This window comes from Electrophorus electricus, chromosome 12 (assembly GCF_041902795.1).
Source record: "Electrophorus electricus isolate QZ-2024a chromosome 12, ASM4190279v1, whole genome shotgun sequence".
NCBI lineage: Eukaryota > Metazoa > Chordata > Actinopteri > Gymnotiformes > Gymnotidae > Electrophorus > Electrophorus electricus.
The window spans coordinates 3,805,625-3,826,223 of NC_137508.1; the positions used below are offsets into that span (position 1 = coordinate 3,805,625).

At 43.0% G+C, this 20,599-nt stretch overlaps 1 protein-coding gene across 1 annotated transcript in view; it reads left to right on the forward strand.

The window, feature by feature from the left end:
* Nucleotides 1-20,599, forward strand: part of dntt (deoxynucleotidyltransferase, terminal) — a 69,790-nt gene continuing 49,191 nt past the window's right edge. The window contains exons 1-6 of the mRNA XM_027014106.3: nt 1-603; nt 3,803-3,977; nt 7,337-7,450; nt 13,444-13,614; nt 18,132-18,203; nt 18,752-18,875. Of these exons, the coding sequence (XP_026869907.2) occupies nt 410-603; nt 3,803-3,977; nt 7,337-7,450; nt 13,444-13,614; nt 18,132-18,203; nt 18,752-18,875 (850 nt within the window). The 5' untranslated portion in view covers nt 1-409. The remainder of the gene's footprint in view (nt 604-3,802; nt 3,978-7,336; nt 7,451-13,443; nt 13,615-18,131; nt 18,204-18,751; nt 18,876-20,599) is intronic.

Genomic DNA, 20,599 nt, shown 5'->3' on the forward strand with positions numbered 1-20,599 from the left:
TTGAAGATGGGCAGTACAGAGAATTGTTAAAGAATCCATTGTAATTTAGAAATGTGACTATCTTTACATGATGATTATGTTTCCCTCCTTAACATTCTCTTATATTTTCTCATGAATATCATCCGGTCCCCACTCATCATCATGGCAGTTGAATTTTAATATGAGTACCAAATCTAAAACACCTGTTGTTGGTCTCTCTTCCTCTGTGCCAAGTTACAAACACACACTCCGCCACTCCAACTGCCAATGTTCAAAGAAAAATAAGACACCAGTGCCAACACCATTATAGGAGAGGAGTCTTCTTTGAGTGTATTGTTGACAAAGCATAACCACAATCATCACATTATCATCACCCGACAGTCCTATAGTGTTGCCTCACGCTACCAATAACATTTAAAGTTGTGCGAAGATGTTGCAGGCAACCCCCTGGACTCTTTTGAGGAAACGACGGCAGCCTGAAGTGACCTGTGCTCATCCTAAACAGGAAACAAAGTTTAGGGATGTGATCATGTATTTGGTGGAGAGGAGAATGGGGAAGAGCAGAAGGATGTTCCTGACTAGTTTGGCCAGGTCTAAGGGTTTCTGCGTGGAAGACACCCTAAGGTACGTTGCAGGAAAAACAACTACATTTACCAACATTTATATTGTGACTTCCCTGTAAAGGCTTACAGTTGCAGTTTTAGCCAAATATCACAATATCCTACCTAAGAAATGTTGATTCATTACAAATTTGGTTTCAATTGACATATCTCCAAGGCACATGGTTCTAAGAAATACATGCAGACTGTCAGTCAGGAATGCAGCAATTGTTATGCAAATCATAATAACAGTGTGACGGTATTGTGCCTGCTTTTTAGTAACATAGAAATTATGACAACATAATGACATAGAATATGAAAATCTGTCAGTCTCTGTGAGTATGGGTATAACTAACTGCTACAATCAACCAGTTGCTGCTTCAGAAAATGACCCCTGTGAACACTGCAAACTAAGAACATTTGCACATCAATTGTAACATGGCATAACATCTCATTTCAGTCTTTTAAAGTTTTGATTGCAATTCAAGCAGCTTGTTAAAAGAGAACTTCGTCTGTCAAGGTCAAAGTGATCACTCATTAGTCAGCCACAAAAAAAGGGTACAAGTATTATCTTTCCTCCATTTCCAAGCTCTTTTATCTGGGTTTTCACATGCCGTAGGATGGTACTGGCATGTCTAGCCATGGTTGGCATGCATGACCTGCTTGTTGCCAGTTGGAGATGGGAGCCAAGCTCACGCAGCTGGCCGTGGACACCAGAGGGAGTTGTTCTGGGGAGGCTGGCATGACTGCAACCAGTGGCTCACTCTGGGCCAGTGTGCCATGCACAGCTGTGGGATGGCACCATTCCCAGAAATGCAGCTTGAACTCTTGCATCCTCCTGGGTTCCACAGCACCCGATAAGCTGTTGTCTGAAGCCAACCGCAGGAAACAAGCTGATGATTCACAAACTGACATTTTACAAACCAGTGAGGATTACAATATCACTGGTAGCTTGATAAAACATTGGCTGTTAAAAATAACTAAATAAATACTAAAAAAAAAAAAATTAAAAAAAAATTCTACATACACACATGTATATATGAACCTTGAAGAAAGACCAAAGAAAATCCAATTTAATCTTTACTGATTATATACTCTCAACATCTGTAAAGATTCTGCCTTAATTCTTTCTCCAGTAGATTATTGAGAGTATAATCCTTGAGATGGGGTGTTGTCTAATGACTAAGCCTATTTAACAAGTATGGAACACAGACACAGACAATACTATAGTTCTTTAAGTATTTGTACACTAATGGATATTTTTGGCCTCGTTGCTTGGAAGAAGCCCCAGACATACTTGTGTTGCACCAAAGCACATCCCCATGAAGCTGTAATGTTCAGCACCACTTTACAGCTGTCATGTCAAATGTCACTTTGTGAAATTGTTTTGCTGCGAAGTAGCTGCTGTTAGGCTGGCTGTGTTTAAGTATGTCACAACCAGGCGTCCCCTAATATTGGAAGTTCAATTCTCGGTGACCCTCTTGGTCTCTCTCCGCCCCCATCACCGCCCACCCCATATAGTGCTGACAAATAACACATTGGCCTAAATGTGAAGGTGAATCGTGTGAGCAACTGGAGTGAACTGGTATTAAGCTGATCTAAAGGTAAGTGTGGGCTGAATCAGAAGATCACTCCAGCACCAAGTCTGTCATCTCACTGACATTTTCTTCTCAACCATAGATCAGCTGATGCAGAATTTATGCAGAAGTCACGAAGCATAAATGATACTGGTCTCTTTTTTCCACTGTATTTTTCTTTATTTCCTAACCTCCCTCTTCTCCCTAAAAATCTGAATTTCTTTATTATTTCTTCATTTACATCCATCTGAAGGCACTTCGGTAAGCACAGTGAAGTGAACCTCTCTTCTTGTCTATACTCCCTATAAGACCATGAGAACTATCTCAATAATTTCTCAGTAATTTTTCATTTTCAGCTTGTTTTTCACAGATGCGTTGTGGAGGAAATCCAGATCCCTTGTCATTACAGCCCCTTTAGACCATAGGAAATGACCCGATTGCTTCTGGTTGGATCACAGAAGAGTGATGTCTAAATTTGTGGACGTATTGGAGCACTAAGCAGGCAAAGGGAGGGCTGAGCCATAGTAAAGGTCAAGGTAGAACAGTGATGATAAGTTAAAGGTACTACAGGCGCACAGACTCTTTCATACCCTCTGGTGTGCTGCTGCAGCTGGAGACTCTGCTGGAATTTACACATCTGAGTCTTTGGAGCTTTTAACCTGTTGATGAAACTTCTGTGCTCAACCTAGTAAGAACACGTGTTTGTAAAGGTCGGTCTACTGTGTAACTCGTTTGTTATGATATCATAGCTGTTGATGCCTACCTGGGAGCAGATAAGAGGAAGTGGTTAGGGGATACATTACAAATATGACATCTTTTCTAAAAGAGATGCAATTCCGTTCCATTCTGAGGTGAATGCAGAACTACATGCAGAATTCAGGATATGAATTTGTATTAAATGAGAAAAGACTTTGTTCTATGTAGTTCCCTTCTTTATACAGTTCAATAGAGAGTGAGAGAAACTTATCTGTGGAGAATTGTGATTTATTGGGTACCATCTCCTAAACACACACACACACACACACACACACACACATATGTGTGCGCGCACACACTTTCTCACTCTCCCCCTCTCTCTTCCACTTGGGGTATGCAGGGATTTGGGCAGCTCTGCTGTTCTGTCTCTATGGGAGTTTACTAGTGGAGCCATTCACTGGTGGTGATCATGCATGGGTGGCTAGTACTGTAATTAAGCAAAACAACAAATGTAATTGCGGCTGTCACACTAGTTGGCTGGGGTAGATAATAGTGTGTGTGTGTGTGTTTGTATAGGTGCGTGTATGTGCGTGCATCTAAGATTGGACTGCCAGCAATCCGCAGACTCATGTGTAATCACACATAAAGATGGCTGTCCAAACACAGCTGATCGTGACAATTCTCCGGTGCTCTGTCTCGATTCCAGCTCAGTGTGCGGTAGCGGCTGGCGGAGCCATGGTCTCGTTCAGCGATGGCAGAATGCTGGAACACAGAGGAAGCTAAAGGAAGGAGGAGTGGAGTAGAGGGATACCTTTTGTCAATAACTGAAAGCGGGCAGACGTTATGGCCTAGCAGAAACACAGGCAGCCGTTTAGAATCCTGTGAGACATCACCTAGCTGGTAAATGTTTTTTTTTTTTAATTATAAAATGCCCTTTTCCAATCTTTGCAGTGACAAAGTGACTCACATCATAGCAGAGGCAAACCCAGCGCATGAGCTATGGTCATGGTTACACGGACAGAGTCTCACTGACCCGGACAGTACGAATGTGCTGGATATCTCCTGGTTCACAGAGAGTATGGAAGCTGGCAGGCCTGTTCTGGTGGAGGCAAAACATTGCATACAAGTGAGTATCTCTCTCTCTCTCTCTCTCTCTCTCTTTCTCTCTCTCTCTCTCTCTCTCTCTCTCTCTCTCCCTCTGTCTCTCTCTCTCTCTCTTTGTGTCTATGTGTGTTTTGTGCATGCGAGTGTGTGTGTGAGAGGGAGAGAGAGTGTATCAAAAATGACAGTTCACTTTGGAGAGCTTTGGAGGAAAAAGTATAGAGATCTGTCAAGTCGGTGAAAGGCCACAGAGCCTGGCTAAGTGTGATAAGACGCCGCACAACCTTATAAACAATCTGTGGACGGTTATAAAGAGGTTTGCGTGATCCAGAAATCCAGGTTGCTGAGATGGTCCATGTGCACGATGAACACTAGGGGGTGCTGAAAGCTCAATGGGTTGTACACAATTGGCACCGAGTTTGTATTGTACAAAATACAAACTAAATTATAAACTATGTATTAAAAACAGAATGAGAGGGCAACTTATACATATTCAAAACAGCAATCCTTAAATTCATAATCGTCCATCCCCTTTAAAGGATAGAAGTACAAACATAAATAATTGAATAGACGAACATTTTCAGTTACTCTCCTCGATATGAGATATTAAGTAATTTTGCTTAATTTGCATTCAGATCTTGCTTTGACATGCATACTCATTGCCTAGAATTGTCTTCTACTGCGTTTTATTCATTAGATATAGGCTGATTTTTCAGATCCAGTTCTTAGAATAATTGCCGGTATTCTCAGCCTTCCTCACTGCTGATCACTCAAAACTACATAGTTTAAAGAAACCCGTGTAATCCACAAGCCTTAATTATGCTGTCAGTTACGGCATACGAAAACAGGTTTATCTGTACTTTGGGGAAATAACGGGAAGAAGCATTTCTTGTGTTGGCTTCGAGATCCAGTTTCATATTCCTTTATTCGTGTTGCTTGACAGCAAATAGAGTGATGCTCTGTACTGCGGGCGCAAATAGCCCCATCAGTGTAGCGCGGGTCTCGCCACGCATCACTACACCACGCTAAAGACTAATTCCCTTCCCATGGACCGCACTGTAACGGGCTTCCCGAGCATGTGGGCCGAAAATAAAGAAATATGCCTCCCGTTTCAGGAGATCCATCAATCTCGGTATCTGCTCTCAGTGGGGAAAAGTGAGACAGAAGTTCTCCATCTTGCGTCTCCGCCGGGCGTGCCCGTGAGGCTGAGTCTCCTCTGTGTCTCACAAGAGTTATGACTGTGAACGTACGCTTGTCTCCCAGCTATCTTTAGCGCTGCAGACTAGGCAATGTCTCATTTACTTTCATACAGTGCCCGTCTAAACCCTTAAGTGCGTCTGGCTAAAGTTTGAACGGCATTTGAATATTGACGGATATAATCAAGTAAGCGAACTAATGAATCGACGCTGGCGTTAATCGACCTATACCCTCCACAATTGCCATTTTACTCTGTAACGTATCTTTCCTTTACGAGAAACGGCACAGTACACAAATGTATTTATGTAATTTGCGACTCCAATAGATCATTTTAATGGGTGATAAAAATAAGGTGTTGAATAAGACTGGCTTCGTGAACACGCCAGACTTTGCCTCAGGAGGTTAGCCAGCTATGCTCTCTGAAAAATGTCACACTGTTACAGTTGTTCATTTATGCTACCCCCACTCTTCTCATAGGGGAGTACAGGCTATTACATCCCATTGACTTGAGATATTTTTATGAAGACAATCTCTCTGGTATGGACAGACTGGGCGATAGGCCTGGATGTGCGCCTGGGACAACTGCAGAAGTGAAGGTGTGCTTGAAGGCATCTGAGTGTCTATTGTTGCTCCTATCAATCTTGGTCTGAGGCAGACAGGAGAAGTCAAGGTTATGATCTGGAGGGATATGACCCCACACCAGGCCAGTCTATGGGCTGTGATCTCATTAACCTGAATGGACAGGGCTCACCTGTCTGTGTGTATATCATTATCCTCGGCACATGGTCTCCTCACCTGCATCTGGTACTGACACACACACACACACACACACACACACACACACACACACACACACACACACACACACACACACACAGAAAGAGAGAGAGAGAAAGAGAGAGAGAGAGAAAGAGAGAGAGAGAGAGAGAGAGAGATGGGAGAGAGCTGTACTCACTTGGTTGCAATATGGTTTAGTGTGCATTGTGCTATGAGGTGATAGTTTAAACTATGAATTGCAATTATACATGCCAGCTCTCTGGCTCAACATACCATATTCAGCACATGTTTATATGCACCAAGAAGAAGATTAGCTAAGATTTATGATACAGCATTGAAACCAAAAAGATTCCTAGTGGTAAGTGGAATTTCTAGCCACAGGAATTATTCAGTTTAGTTTTTAGAGTTGTTTGCCTTGAAGCATAGACCAAGAAGCGACCAAGTAACAAGCGAACCAGTATCATAGAATACACACAGAATGACAACATTTCATATAATTTACAATAATCCTACATATCCTACTTCGTATTGTCTCTGTTTCAGTTTGTTGAGGGATGTAACCACTGGCTCTTGCAATGTGTCTGATAGAGTAACAGGGTGCAGCTGTTTCATAGGGGAGAGGTGAAGCATGGTTTTAAAGGTGCCTTGGATTTTTATAACACAATGAGAAAGTGTAGCATGATTCATAGAGTGAGATTTGAGATTAGGGAATATATTTGGTGTAGGATTATGCTTTTTGTAAGAAAATGAAATGAGTAGTGGCTTTCCCTATAATGGCTGATCTAGTTATACAAGACAAAAAACTGTTAACTAACAGTTAACAGCGTAGAAGCAGTGAAACTTACATTTCCTGAACTCAACAATGTCATGATGGCATTTCCCCAAACACAGAGATCTATTGCGCATTAATTCCTGAGAACACTAATGTCATATACATAATCCCTTTGAGTCCTTACAAAGGGGAAAAGTGATTTCTGTGCCAAAATGAAAAGGCAATTTACAGGAAGGAAATTGAATTAGAGCTTGCCAGATTTGTTATACAGAGGGCTGTGGGAAGTAACTGATCATGTTGCTTTCTTATCTCAGTGATGAGGAGAAGCCATTAATGTGTTGTACAGATGCTTATGAAATCCTAGAGTGAGAGCACATAGTTCGCACATAGTTGCTTGATTTGTGTATGTATGTATATATATATATATATATATATATATATATATATATATATATATATACACATTGATGTCTGTGAAAGCCACTGGTTGAGATTTAATTCCTGCTGGTGTATTGTTTGGAGTTGTTTGTTTGCTTAATTAATTTAAACCTAAAGCTTAACAACGTGATCTTACAGCTTCTTCTCTCTCTCTCTCTGTCTCTCCTCCCTCTCACATATGTTCACTTACATACTCATAGCAGAAGCCATCTCTGCAGTTGAAGAAAACTCTGCCAGCCAATCCTTTGCCTACTGTGTCTCAGTATGCATGCCAGAGACGGACCACACTGGACAACCACAACAAGGTTTTCACTGTGAGTAGGCAAAGACAAACACACACACACACACACACACACACACACACACACACACACACACACACACACACACACACACACACACACTCACACTCACACTCACATCAGCACTCACATATCAGTACTCACATATCAGCACTCACATATCAGCACACGCTCACACATTACACATGGAGAAAAAAGGTTCCTTCAACCTGCCTGTCTATCACAGTCTAGTTATTTTCAACCCTGACCCATTTTCTAATACAACATAGGCATACTATGGTGAGAGCAGTGGGTTTATACACACATTCCCCACTAACGCACACACACAGAACATCACCCTCAAATCACTTATGTCCTTGATGAAATGGTGCAATATTGTGCAAAAAATAAATGGAACCCAGGAAATAAATGTGGAAGATTTATATATTCAAACATAAAAAGCAGGGAGACTCAATTTTGATAGAAGAGAAAGAATCTTACTTTATACCCAGTACTGCAGGCAAGGTCAATTGGACAATTACTGAGAAAACCAAATTAAATATCCTGTCCTTTTACAGAAGCATGGGAGCATGATTAAAATCTCTCAGCATAAAGATTATGCAGTTTCACCCCTGAGCTGATCCGAATCTGTGCAGCAAACATCATCAGACATTAATAAAAAGACATAATCTAGATTGTTCAGTTGCCAGGAGGGCAAACATGCCTGAAAAGCAAACAGATGAATAAGAACCAGGCTAGGAGTCTGAGCTCATACATCATATGGGGCTAGGAGCCGGACCTCATACGTCTCACATGGGGCTAGGAGTCTGACCTCATACGTCTCACATGGGGCTAGGAGTCTGACCTCATACGTCTCACATGGGGCTAGGAGTCTGACCTCATACGTCTCACATGGGGCTAGGAGTTGGTCCTCATACGTCTCACATGGGGCTAGGAGTTGGAGCTTATATGTTTGCATGTTTGGGTGCTGGTGGATTTTTCTAAAAAGGGAAGAGTGAAAAATAGAGTGCTTGTGTGAAGAGTAGAAGAGACAGGCAGAGATAACAAAGAGAGAAAGAAAACCACATATAGGATATGAAGAAAGAGTCAGAGAGACTGAGAGAGGGGGGGTAAGGAGAGGCTCGAGAGTCTGGGAGCCAGCCAGAGCAGAGACTGGATGAAATGAGCAGACAGAGATGAAGAAGCGAGGAAGCTAGAGAAGTGTGGCTCAGGGGTTGTTTCGGCCACGGGGCAGCCAGCTGGAGCTGAGGGATGTTGATGGAGGAGATGGTGATGTGTCACCACCAACATGAGCCCAGGACATGATTTCCTTTCCAGTGCCCCGGCAGCGTGCCAGGCAACACACATGGCCCTCACCCCTAAGTCACACATTTTGGTTTATTCATTTGGTGCTTTCCCTGTCGATTTCCCCCTTTACCTATAGTCCTCGGACTTCACATGCTCTCTTGTGCCACATGATAGCAAAGATTGACTTTGTGTAAGCAGCTCTTAGACATGCCTGGCAGGGAGTGTGTGTACACCTGTGTGTGTGTGTGTGCGTGTGTGTGTCTGTTTCAGGATGTGGACTTGGTAGTCAGTGTATGAACATTAATGAGCTGGGAATGGGAGTTCGCATCCATGTTGTTTCTCTTTACCATCGGCCTCTGAGCCTGTGCTGGATGCCCTGATGGCTTGGATGAGCAGCCTCTCAGCTGGATTGATTTTTTTAACAATCCTGCAGGCAGTGCTTTTTCACGTCTGTGCACTTAATCGCGGCAGGATCACATGTGCGTGAGCACACATACACACACACACACACACACACACACACACACACACATACACACACACACACACACACACACACACACACACACTTGTTTTAAGATTGATCTGATTACCCTGGGTTTCCTGAGACTTGCACAGTCTAAGATGGCTTACCTTTTTACAAGCCATTTTTGAGCATTTGCGTTAGCAGTCTTTGTGCACCAGTCAGCATGCATGCCCCAGAAGGCAGAGCAAAACCACAGAGTGTAGTGATGCCCTTGCTGACAACACATAAATGCTTTCAGTTTACAGTTGTTTTAACAGAAAATCTACCGTAAGTAGCAAAAAATGAATGATGACACAATTTAAGGTTTCCCGTTATAGCTGAAATCGAACCGGCTCTGCAAATGAGCTGGCCATAACCCACCCCGCCGTGTTTGCCGGAGGATGGCTTTCAATAGGCTTGGTTTAGAGAGGAGACGGACCCGGCTCCACCTGGATACGGTCCCAGTCTGGAGTCCTGCAGAGAAATCAGCTCAGCTCAGCTCTAATTGAGCCGGGCTGGCTTCTGCTGCTGGGAGAAACATATGGGAAACAGGAACAGAAAAAAAAGATAGTCAAGACATCTTTTCTCCCACGACAGGAAAAAGAAACACAATCTGAAAGCCTTTGTGCTGTTCCACACTGAGCAAAGTATGTATCATTTAGTAGGGCATCATTCTGGAGTGTAATTGTATTTATTTCTTGGCTTGTTGTAAGGTCTGGACCAGGCGTATGACTGCTCCTAACAGATTCCCTGGGTAGCTTCAGTCAGAGATCCACAGAGTGTTGCTGTCCCCAGCACAACAGTGCTTCAACTTTTCAATCTCCCCATTACCAGGCTCACATACTCATTAGCCAGCACTGAGAGGGGAAATGTGTGTGTGTGTGTGTGTGTGTGTTTGCGAATTACTGTGTTAGACTCTGACTGTGTGTGTACTTCATAAAGGGAATGCATGATGTGAGCTTTTGTGCACGTCTGCAGAGGACAGAATGGTTGTGTGTGTGTGTGTGTGTGTGTGTGTGTGTGTTTGTGTGTGTCTGTAGGTGATATTGCCCTTACTTGCCCTTTTACCAAGCTTTCTTTCTGTGTACATGGTCCTCTGGTGTATCTCCTCTTACCCTTGAGCTCACTGGAGGCCGCTTCATCCTTTGAGAGAAATGAAATATGGTCCAGTTATCTATTATTGTCTCTTTTTGTACAGATGTCAGATGTTGAATGCAAATTGTCATGGCTTTTATAAATGGCCATGTCGTAGTACTCATTCTGTGTTGCACTGGTGCTTCTAACCCACCACCAGTGCAGGGTTTAACTCACTTGAGCCTGGCTATGAGGCAGAAAACAGGATAGACTCCAGCGGTAGACTTCCAAAGAGCTGACATATATAGCGGAGTGACTGTGTGAGCATGCATATCCTAGAGGCAGCAATTTGACTGCCACAGAGTCTTCAGCATGGGCATATGTATCACTGGATTGGGGCACGTTTCCACTTTTCGCATAAGAAGTCCTTCATCACACGGAACTTGTTTTGACCTGCCATGTTGGGAGCCTCCGTGTAGAGATTTATTAATTCCTGTATAATTCATGCATTGCTTACTTACCCCAAGATTACTTCTGCGTACAGTATAGCTCAGCGCTACCCACATTGATATGATCCTTCTCAGAACATTCCACAAACTCTGTTCCATTACTTCTCGGGCTAAAAATCCGTGTTAGCAAGACCTCCCAAGCCTAATCTGCTGGAAACACGCCGTAGTGACCGATCCGATTTCATTGCGTGTTCTGTTCTTTATAAAACACTGCTTCGATCTCTACATCCCGTAAAGGGTACACAGTACAGCAATACACATTATTATGCAGGCATGTATTTAACACGTGCATGTCAACATTTTGCCATTTCAGAGTTCCCAGTTCATTTAAACCCCTCATCTAGGCTGACAGTGCTGTGGACAGATTGGCCAGCCATCAGCCTGGTTGAAGATATGCTAAACTCCATTCTTGCAGTCTTGTCATGATTGCGTTGCCAGTTTCCCTCTGTTTTGCATTTTTTATGCCTAACTAGAAAGCATTCCCATCAGACATTATTAATCAACCTTGCACACTCGGAATAGGTCTGGCTCACAAAATCAGGCCCTCCCTCATCCCAAAGCACACCAAGTAGTGGGCTGTCTCTCTTTGGCTGTCAGCAATGACTTAACATATTTTGGCAGCTATAAATGTGTTTGGCCCTCTAGGACTGGAGTCTGACATTTCTGATATATCCTATAACATTATTTGAAAATCTTAACTTGTGAAATGGAGTTTAGGAATGAAAATGCAGATGATCCCTAAGTTCTCCTGCAGTCCTGCCATAGGACTTCAGATATACATTGCTTTAGTCACTTCTTTGCTCTTCTGTCATTTGCTGTCAGCACTTTCAACCTATCAATCCATTCCAACCTGCTTGCAAATAATCCCAAACACGGCATTTTGCGCGGTTCCACTCACTGTCTAATTTGTCCAACATTTCAGCTACACCTGAGTACTGAGTGAATGGTGCTGTTAACCACCTCCCAGTCAACTGACTTTTACTTCCTCATTATGTCCTCACCACGTGGAGTGGGGTGAGGGGGGAGTGGGGTAGGGTGGGGTGGGGTGAGGTGCTAGCCCAGGTGTGAGCTTGCCCACATGTGCTAGCCCAGGTGTGAGCTTGCCCACATGTGCTAGCCCAGGTGTGAGCTTGCCCACATGTGCTAGCCCAGGTGTGAGCTTGCTTGCTCTCAGAGTCTAAGCTTGATGGTTATCTGCTGTTATCTGTGGAGTGACTGATGAGTTGGAAGCCTGTGAAAGGTTTGTGTTTATACTTTTCTTATATTGTGTACAAATTTTTCTCAGGCATGTTAACAAAGAGAAAAGCCAAGATTGGGGGTAATGTTGCATGTGTTCTGGTTCTAAGGCATGTAGTGTTAAATTAATGCTAAGGAAGATGTACCAGTCCCAGTGACTCCCAGTCCCTCTGTTAAAACACATCAATGTTTTCACAATCTGAGCACACACATATATATATATACACAGACACACACACTGATATATACAAAACACCCTAGGAGTTAACATGCAGACACACACACACACACACACACACACACACACACACACACACACACACACTGTAATAAATAAAGTAATGAAATAAATGACCATATGCATGAGAATGAAAGAACACGTGTTCGAGAAAGTGTGTGTGTGTGTGTGTGTGTTATCCCCTTAGGGAGGATGTTATGAGCAAGTGGAAAATGACAGGCTCCTTTTGGGCTTTCACAAAGCCGCATGTCGTTGTGCGGTCATCCGGAAGACGCCTGGCAACACGAACTCAAGGAGAGAGAGGGATGCAGGGAGAGAGAGAAAGATGGAGGAAGAGAGAGATAGAGTAACAGAGGGAGGGAGGGAGAGAGAGAGAGAGAAAGGAAAGATTCTTTGATCCCTGTCTGCCTGCTACCATGGGTCATTGCTTATGGGGTATGGGCACGTGGCTGACACATCTCCCTCTCTCCCTCTCTCTCTCTCTCTCTCTCTCTCTCTCTCTCTCTCTCTCTCTCTCTCCCTCTCTCTCTCTCTCTCCCTCCCTCTCTCTCTCTCTCCCTCTCCTCTCTCTCTCTCTCCTCTCTCTCTCTCTCTCTCTCTCTCTCTCTCTCCCTCTCTCTCTCTCTCTCCCTCCCTCTCTCTCTCTCTCCCTCTCTCTCTCTCTCTCTCTCCCTCTCTCTCTCTCTCTCTCTCCCTCTCTCTCTCTCTCTCTCTCTCTCTCTCTCTCTCTCTCTCTCTCTCTCTCCTCTCTCTCTCTCTCTCTCTCTCTCTCTCTCTCTCTCTCTCTCTCTCTCTCTCTCTCTCTCTCTCTCTCTCTCTCTCTCTCTCTCTCTCTCTCTCTCTCTCTCTCTCTCTCTCTCTCTCCCTCTCTCACTCCTCTTCTTCCTTATACCTCCTCCCGACCCTTTTCTACATATCCTCTCCTTCACACACTTTTCCTCATCTGCATGTGCCTGCATTTCTAAAGAAAGTTTATCTACTTTGAATGCCCTCCCCATACCCCATGAAGTTTCCCTCACTGCCGGTTACCATATTCCTCCATTTTGACTCTTATTAGAAACACCTCCAGAACTTTCCTTCGCTCCCTACCATCTGATGCATATCCTGTGTCCCTCCCACACTTTTGTGATCATGTGCTGTTCGTGTCCTGCTGTAGGATGCACTGGAGGTGCTGATTGAGAACTATGAGTTCAGTGACAATAAGGGGGCGTGTGTGGGCTTCCGGCGGGCTGCTTCCGTGCTCAAGAGCCTGCCCAAGCCGCTGCGATGCCTGAAGGACATGGAGGGACTTCCCTGCCTGGGAGACGACACCAAGGCCATCATAGAGGTGCTGTACTTTCATTCTCTTTCACTTCCCCTCTTCCTCTATACCTCCTCTCTCCTCTTTACTGCTAGTCTTCTTATTTTTCTCAGCGGCCTACTCATATCTGCCTGCCTGCTTTCTTACTCTTAACTCTCCTTTTATTTCTTGGTTTCTATGATCTGAACATTTTACATTTTATTGCTTGGACAATAAATCACATCATGATTTGGGAAAAGAAAATGAAAATCTATATTCTATATACAATTGAAAATGTAGTCATCTACTTTTCTGTATTACAGTAATCAGTATGGAATGGGCTGTATGGAGAATGACTGGAAGATATAGAAACAAGCTTCATTTAACATTTCACAGAAGATCTTTATAGGCAGATGTAGGATCAATAACAAGTGGTATTTTTAGAGAACTTGGTGAAGAAGAGGGGGAAAAACAACAGAACAGACCTAAAGGAAGATCCTTTGGGCTATTTTAAGCTTTTCCATTACCAAAACCCATTTTCTGCAATCACATCACCCATTTTCTAAACCCTAAACAAAAATCTAACAGCTCCAATTCTATTCTCCAAAATGCATCTCTGATTTTGCCCAACAATTGAATCAAATAGGTATAAATTATGTAAACACTACTACTGCTTTCTTGATAATAGGGCAATCATAGAAAACACTGTAACCGGTTCATGTTTGGTTATGAATTGCAATCCTTAATTGAATGAATTGATAAACAGTACAATATACCTCTATAAGATAAACTATGAATGTAGACAAAAACAAAGTGCAAACAAGCATTTCACTTTTATTCAACAGATGTAAATGATATTGCACATCTTGTGTAATAGAATACAATAAGAATACTATAAAAAGTAGATGAAAAAACTCTGTATATTAAAGCAAAATATTAATCTGCTTGGTGTCATCGGACAGGGTCAGGCAAAAGGGCCTGTTGATATAACGTTCTAGACAGCGTGGGACATGTCCCTTGCTGTGGCAGGTCCACCCCTGGAAGGACGCATTACAAGCCATTTACCATTGCATAAAGTGGAATTTCTCCTTCATATGGGTGTCCATCATGCACAGTCTACTGCAATGGCGAAACAAATGATTCAATTACTGTCTGTCCCTGTATTTTTCTCTCAGTGTCCTGATTACTGATGCAACTGAGAAGCGTCTTCTCTCATGTCCATGCAATGAACCAGCACATGCTCAGTAATTGTTGCGCTAATGTCATCGATAATTTGGTGTTGATGTCCTCCTCTTCTTCACCCCTTGACCGACTGCTCTCACCACCTCTTACTCAATTTCTTGGCTGATTGTTGAGCTCCATTTTACTAAACACAGAGCTTACACAAAGCCACTTTTTTTTTTACATTTGCCAAGACATTTCTTTAAACCTTCTACCCCTTTTCTCAAAACTGTCAATAGAAAACTCAATTCTCAAACCACATTTGCAAAAACCTCTGACTCTTTGCAAAATCACTCATCAAAACAGCTTTAACAGCTCAAAATCAAACTGTATTTTCAGATCACACACCAAGCCAGTCACAGTCAAACACTTCTGAGCATTCATTACACACAGCATAAAACAATGGGAACCTCTGTGTTCAGGACATGTAACTGCCGAAAACAAATGATTGTTTAATATAGTAAATAGAATTTGTGTTTTCGGGAAAAAATTTTCCAACGAAGGCCAAGGACAAATGTAAATGAATTATGAAAATCATGTTCTGGCCTCTGTTTCTCTGAACAGACTATATGGTGCTTCATCCACAAAAATGTATTCATGGGGTTTTTCCATTGAATACAGTCGAAACTCTATAAGTAGAAATAAATATAGTTTTATAAGATTGACAGACCTGTGCTGTATGCTGATTTGCATACATTACAATACATGTACGACAGTAGTATGTAGTATAGTATTGTATGGTGAACAGTCAGCACTGAATGTGTCTGTCTGAATGTACACTTGCACAAACTAAGACTTTTTCCTGAGTTGCACTCAAAGGGCACTCAGTACACTTGCTTCATTGCACTGGAGGACATAGTCAGTGGTGGAAAAGTCTGACACTATCGATTCCTTCAAAATTTACATTGCCTTCAACGACTTAATGCTACATTTCACACAGTCTAGTGTCAGCTGTTGGTACAAGATAAGTGTTCTTCTACCCTCACATAGCAGTTCTTCCAATTCTATTCTTTCTACATGGTGTGGTCTCCTTTAATACCCCTTAATACACTCACCGGCCACTTTATTAGATACACCTGTTCAACTGCTCCCAAATGGAAATATCTAATCGGCCAATCACATAGCATTTAGGCCCATTGAAGTTCAAAACAAGCATTAGAATAGAGAAGAAAGGTGATTTATGTGACTTTGAAGATGGCATGATTGTTGGTGCTAGATGGTCTTATGAGAAGCTGCTGATCTGCGGGGATTTTAATGCATAACCATCTCTAGGATTTACAGAATGCCGTCTGAAAAAAGAGATAATATCCAGTGAGCGGCAGTTCTCTGGGTGAAAATGCCTTGTTGATGCCAGAGGTCAGAAGAGAATGGCCAGACTGGTTTGAGGTAATAGAAAGGCAACAATAATTCAAATAACCACTCATTACTACTGAGGTATGCAGAAGAGACTCTCTGAATGCACAACACATCGAACCTTGAAGCAGATGGACAGAATACCAGACTGGATACCATGTCTGTCAGCTAAGAACAGGCAACTGAAGCTATAATTTGCATGGGCCTATCAAAATTGGACAATAAAAGATTGGAAAAAACATTGCCTGGTCTGATGAGTCTTGATAATTGCTGTGATATTTTGGTCAGAATCTGGCTTAAACATCATGAAAGCATGGATCCATCCTGCCTTGTATCAATGGTTCAGTTCAGGTTGGTGGTGCAGTGGGGCTGAGGATATTTTCTTGGCACACATTGGGCCCTTTAATACCAGCTGAGTATCGTTTAAACACCACAGCCAACCACTGTGTTGTTGCAGACCACGTCCACCCCTTTATGACCAAAATGCTCCCATCATCTGATAGCTACTTCCAGCAGCATGACGTGCCAGTGTCACAAAGCTCAAACTGGTTTCTTGAAAACGACAATTAGTTCACTGTACTAAAAAGACCTCCACAGTCAACAGGTTTCAATTCAGTAACGTACCTTTGGGATGTGGTGGAACGGGAGTTTTGCGTCATGGATGTGCAGCCGACAAATCTGCAGCGACTCTGTGATGTGATCATGCTAATATGGATCAAAATCTCTGAGGAATGTTTCCAACACCTTGTTGAATCTTCTGAAGGTAAAAGGGGGTCTATCCTGGTACTAGCAAGGTGTTCCTAATAAAGAGGCTGCTGAGTGTATGGGCATGTCCCTCTTGCCTGTTTCAAAGCCCCACATGACCCAGAAATGACTAGAAAGCCCAGTTACCTGTTAACAAAGAGACTGACCACTGAAGCACATATAGCCTACTCCATAAAACTACCAACGGTAGCAGCCTGAGACGCTGCCCAGATTGTTATTGTAGGTTTTCCCTGGCCATCCATCTCTTATAATAATCACGATAAATACATTATAAAATTAATATAAAAAAATTATAAATGCTTTAATGGTTTAGCTTTAGTATGTTTTCCACCCACTGTCTCTTCTCTCGCTGTGAGTAAAAGCTTTCAGTGATCGCTATTTACACCAAATAAAGCGAATCAGATGTGAGCTCTGCAGAGTAGCGTGTTCTCAGTTTCTGACTTCCTTGGTGAAAACTGACAATTAGCTTCAGTATTTTACTGTTTGACTTCAGGGTATCTCCCTGTTATCCCACTTCCCCAAAATGGCAGATTGCTAACACAAAGAAAGGCAGAACATGGCAAAGTGAACTCAAATGGTAAATTCAGTGCACAGGAGCCAATTCAGAGCAACCAAACAGATAAACAAGTGTGTGTGTGTGTGTGTGTGTGTGTGTGTGTGTGTGTGTGTGTATGTATGTATGTACATATGTCTGTGTGTGAGCGTATATCTGTATGAAAATGTTTTACTATGTTGAGAGACCTGGAGGCATTGCTGGCAATATGAATGCAGTGTCTGGAGTGAAAAATATGTTGAATACATTCAGAGAGCTACATAATTTCTCTCCAATGTCAATATTCAAGTCAACCACTGCATTACACATTTTATGTTGTGTTTCTGTAAAGTGAGGGAGACATGATTAAATAGAAACACAAAACAAAAGGGAACTTCAAAGAAAGATCTTAAATTAACATGTATATTTTGGGATTCTTTGTGTGGCACCTTAGAACTTAGAAACAGACACTCCAAAAGAGTTGTCCTGGACAGCAGACGGCCCTGGCCACAGTGTTAGGCATGGGAAGTGGCACCAGGCAATTCTGCTTCAGACTGTGAGAAATGTGGGTTTGGAAATGTGGAGACAGGCTGCTGTTTCCACGGATGCAGCGTTTGACCACGGAAGTACAGTGCAAATGGAAGTGTCTGCTCTTTCCTGACAAATATTTTTTCCCCCTTTTTTGTTCTTACAGGAGATATATGAATGTGGATCATCATCCAGAGTTGAAAACATATTATCAGATGAGAAGTATCAAACCCTAAAGGTTTGTCGCAGATAAATCTTTCATTTGTGGTCTTTTTATTTCACTCTTGTAGAGAAATGAAAGTTCAATTATATTAGTGTTTGGTGGAAGAGAACAAAACAGCTGTTCATTGCTGTATTTGGGCCTAAGGACTATTAAAACTCTCTCTGCTTATCTAATAAAGTAGATCTTTATAGCCACTTCTGCTGTTTAATATGGTAAAATGGTGAAATGATAAAACATTTTATGAGTTTGCAGTTTGCAGAGGATCTCAGTTATCCTCTGTATATAATTGAAATAGATCAATGTGTTTTGTGGTTTCTGTTTAAGTGCCCATGTATGTATGTGTGTGTGTGTGTGTGTGTGTGTGTGTGTGTGTGTGTGTGTGTGTGTGTGTGTGTGTGTGTGTGTGTGTGTTCATGTGTGTGTGTATATGTCTGAGACGATTCCAAGTCTAACCGAAGCTATGTGTAGCTTCTGTGCAAAGAATGCTAGCTATGTAGTGACACCTATATAATGTCACGCTGATGTGATGTTATTTGTTGTGGGTGTGTGTGTGTATCTAACAGCTGTTTACCAGCGTGTTTGGAGTTGGGCCCAAAACAGGAGATAAGTGGTACCGTAGGGGCCTGCGTGCCCTGGAGCAGGTCCACTCTGAGCCCAGCATCCAGCTGAACAAAATGCAGGCAGCAGGTACCCCACTCATACACATGCACACACGCACATGCGCACCAATATACTTCCAGTGTGCTTCCACAGTCATTTTTGTTTGTTTTTTACCTTACATTTGTCCACGGTAAGAGCACTGAGCACACCCTGCTCCTGTCCAAGGTCACCATGCAGTGTTGCATCACACAATGAGCGTATGGCTCAGCGAGTTGTACAGGGGAAGGGCCGCAGTAGAGTCTGGAAAGCCTTGAAAACCTCGAGCTGTCTAGCAGTAGATCCACCAGACTGGTGACTAATAGGTATGCAACCGAAGCCCTGTAGCTCAGCTGCACTCTGGATCGCCCACGACTGTGTTGCCCCAGGGCTGCATCACAAATGGCTTGTAGTCCTCATTTCATGCGCTCATAAACAGTTTGTAAGTGTAGAGCTCGCTAGGTGTGCGTACCCGCACAAGGTCACATCAGACCTGTTCAGGATTACATTTACTTCTCGCAGGAACAATGAAGCCCTCGTCAGTAGGAAAACAGGGCTGGTGTTGAAACCTTTCGGTGTATCACAATCTGTTTATTTTTGTCCTTGTCAGAGACACCAGATTGCTCTCCCAAATGTTGCAAACATGACAGCTGAGGTGACGAATCGAATGTCCCTATCAGAGTGGCGGTCATCGCTCGGCTGTCATCGTGCTGATGCCAGCACCGCCACTTCTGCCTGACTAACCGGTTGCTGAGTGTTGTGTTCTTGGGCCAGTCTGCTCACCGGCTGGTTGGCTCGGTCAAGCTGCTGCGTGTAGTTTAATTTTTCCTGGATCTCTCGCCGGCTCTGCTGTCTACTTCTCTTCCAGAAGATACTCTCCAAGTGAGGTGTGCACGGTGCGGCGTAGCCTCTAAACACGCAGTGTTGACAGGCCTGTCACCGCGCGGCACCTCACCCACTCGGATGACACAGGGAGGATGAGCGAGAGAGAGCTCGAAATGGCAAGGCTCACAGGCTCTCCTGCACAAGCCCACCGCCAGCACAGCCTCATCAATCAGGCAGCTAAAAAGGCCAGCTGCGTAAAGGCCAGCCTCGCTCCCGTTAGGATGCCTTTCATGACTTATGATCCCATTGCATTGTTATGTTCTTAAGAATGGACATTACCTGACTGGTTACAAGCAGTTAGGAAGCTGCAGGGCTGCGGCTTAATTAGAGTTTCTAATAGCAGGTTGTGTTCTTAATTGCTGATTGTTATGAAAATCTGTTGCGAGGTGAAAGTTTAATGAGACTCAGACTTTTTTTTTTTTTTACCACCACTATACAAACCGATTTTTAATAGGCACCACTAGTAGTTTTCCACATGTGCAAATACACACACACACACACACACACACACACACATGCACACACACACACACACGGAAATACAGGCACTCATTTGCAACCTGCTGGCCTATAAACAAGCTAGCTCCTAAACAATTATGCAGATTGAGTTGAGGAGCTTTCCTGGAAATATACAAGGTGCCTTGGGGGCACTGCATAGTGAACACTCTGGTTGTTTGCATGAATGGAACAGAATTTCTTTCTGCATATTTTTATAAGAATGCGCAGCACACGCACACGGAGTTTCCGTTAAATTAAGATGACTCTAATCAAATGTGATGAAAGACCTATAAAAGAAAAAACATTGAACCCACATGACTTTATGAATACGATGCAGTGTACTGAACATCGGTATCAATTCACTTTTCAAGAAATGTTAAGGAACATGTAAG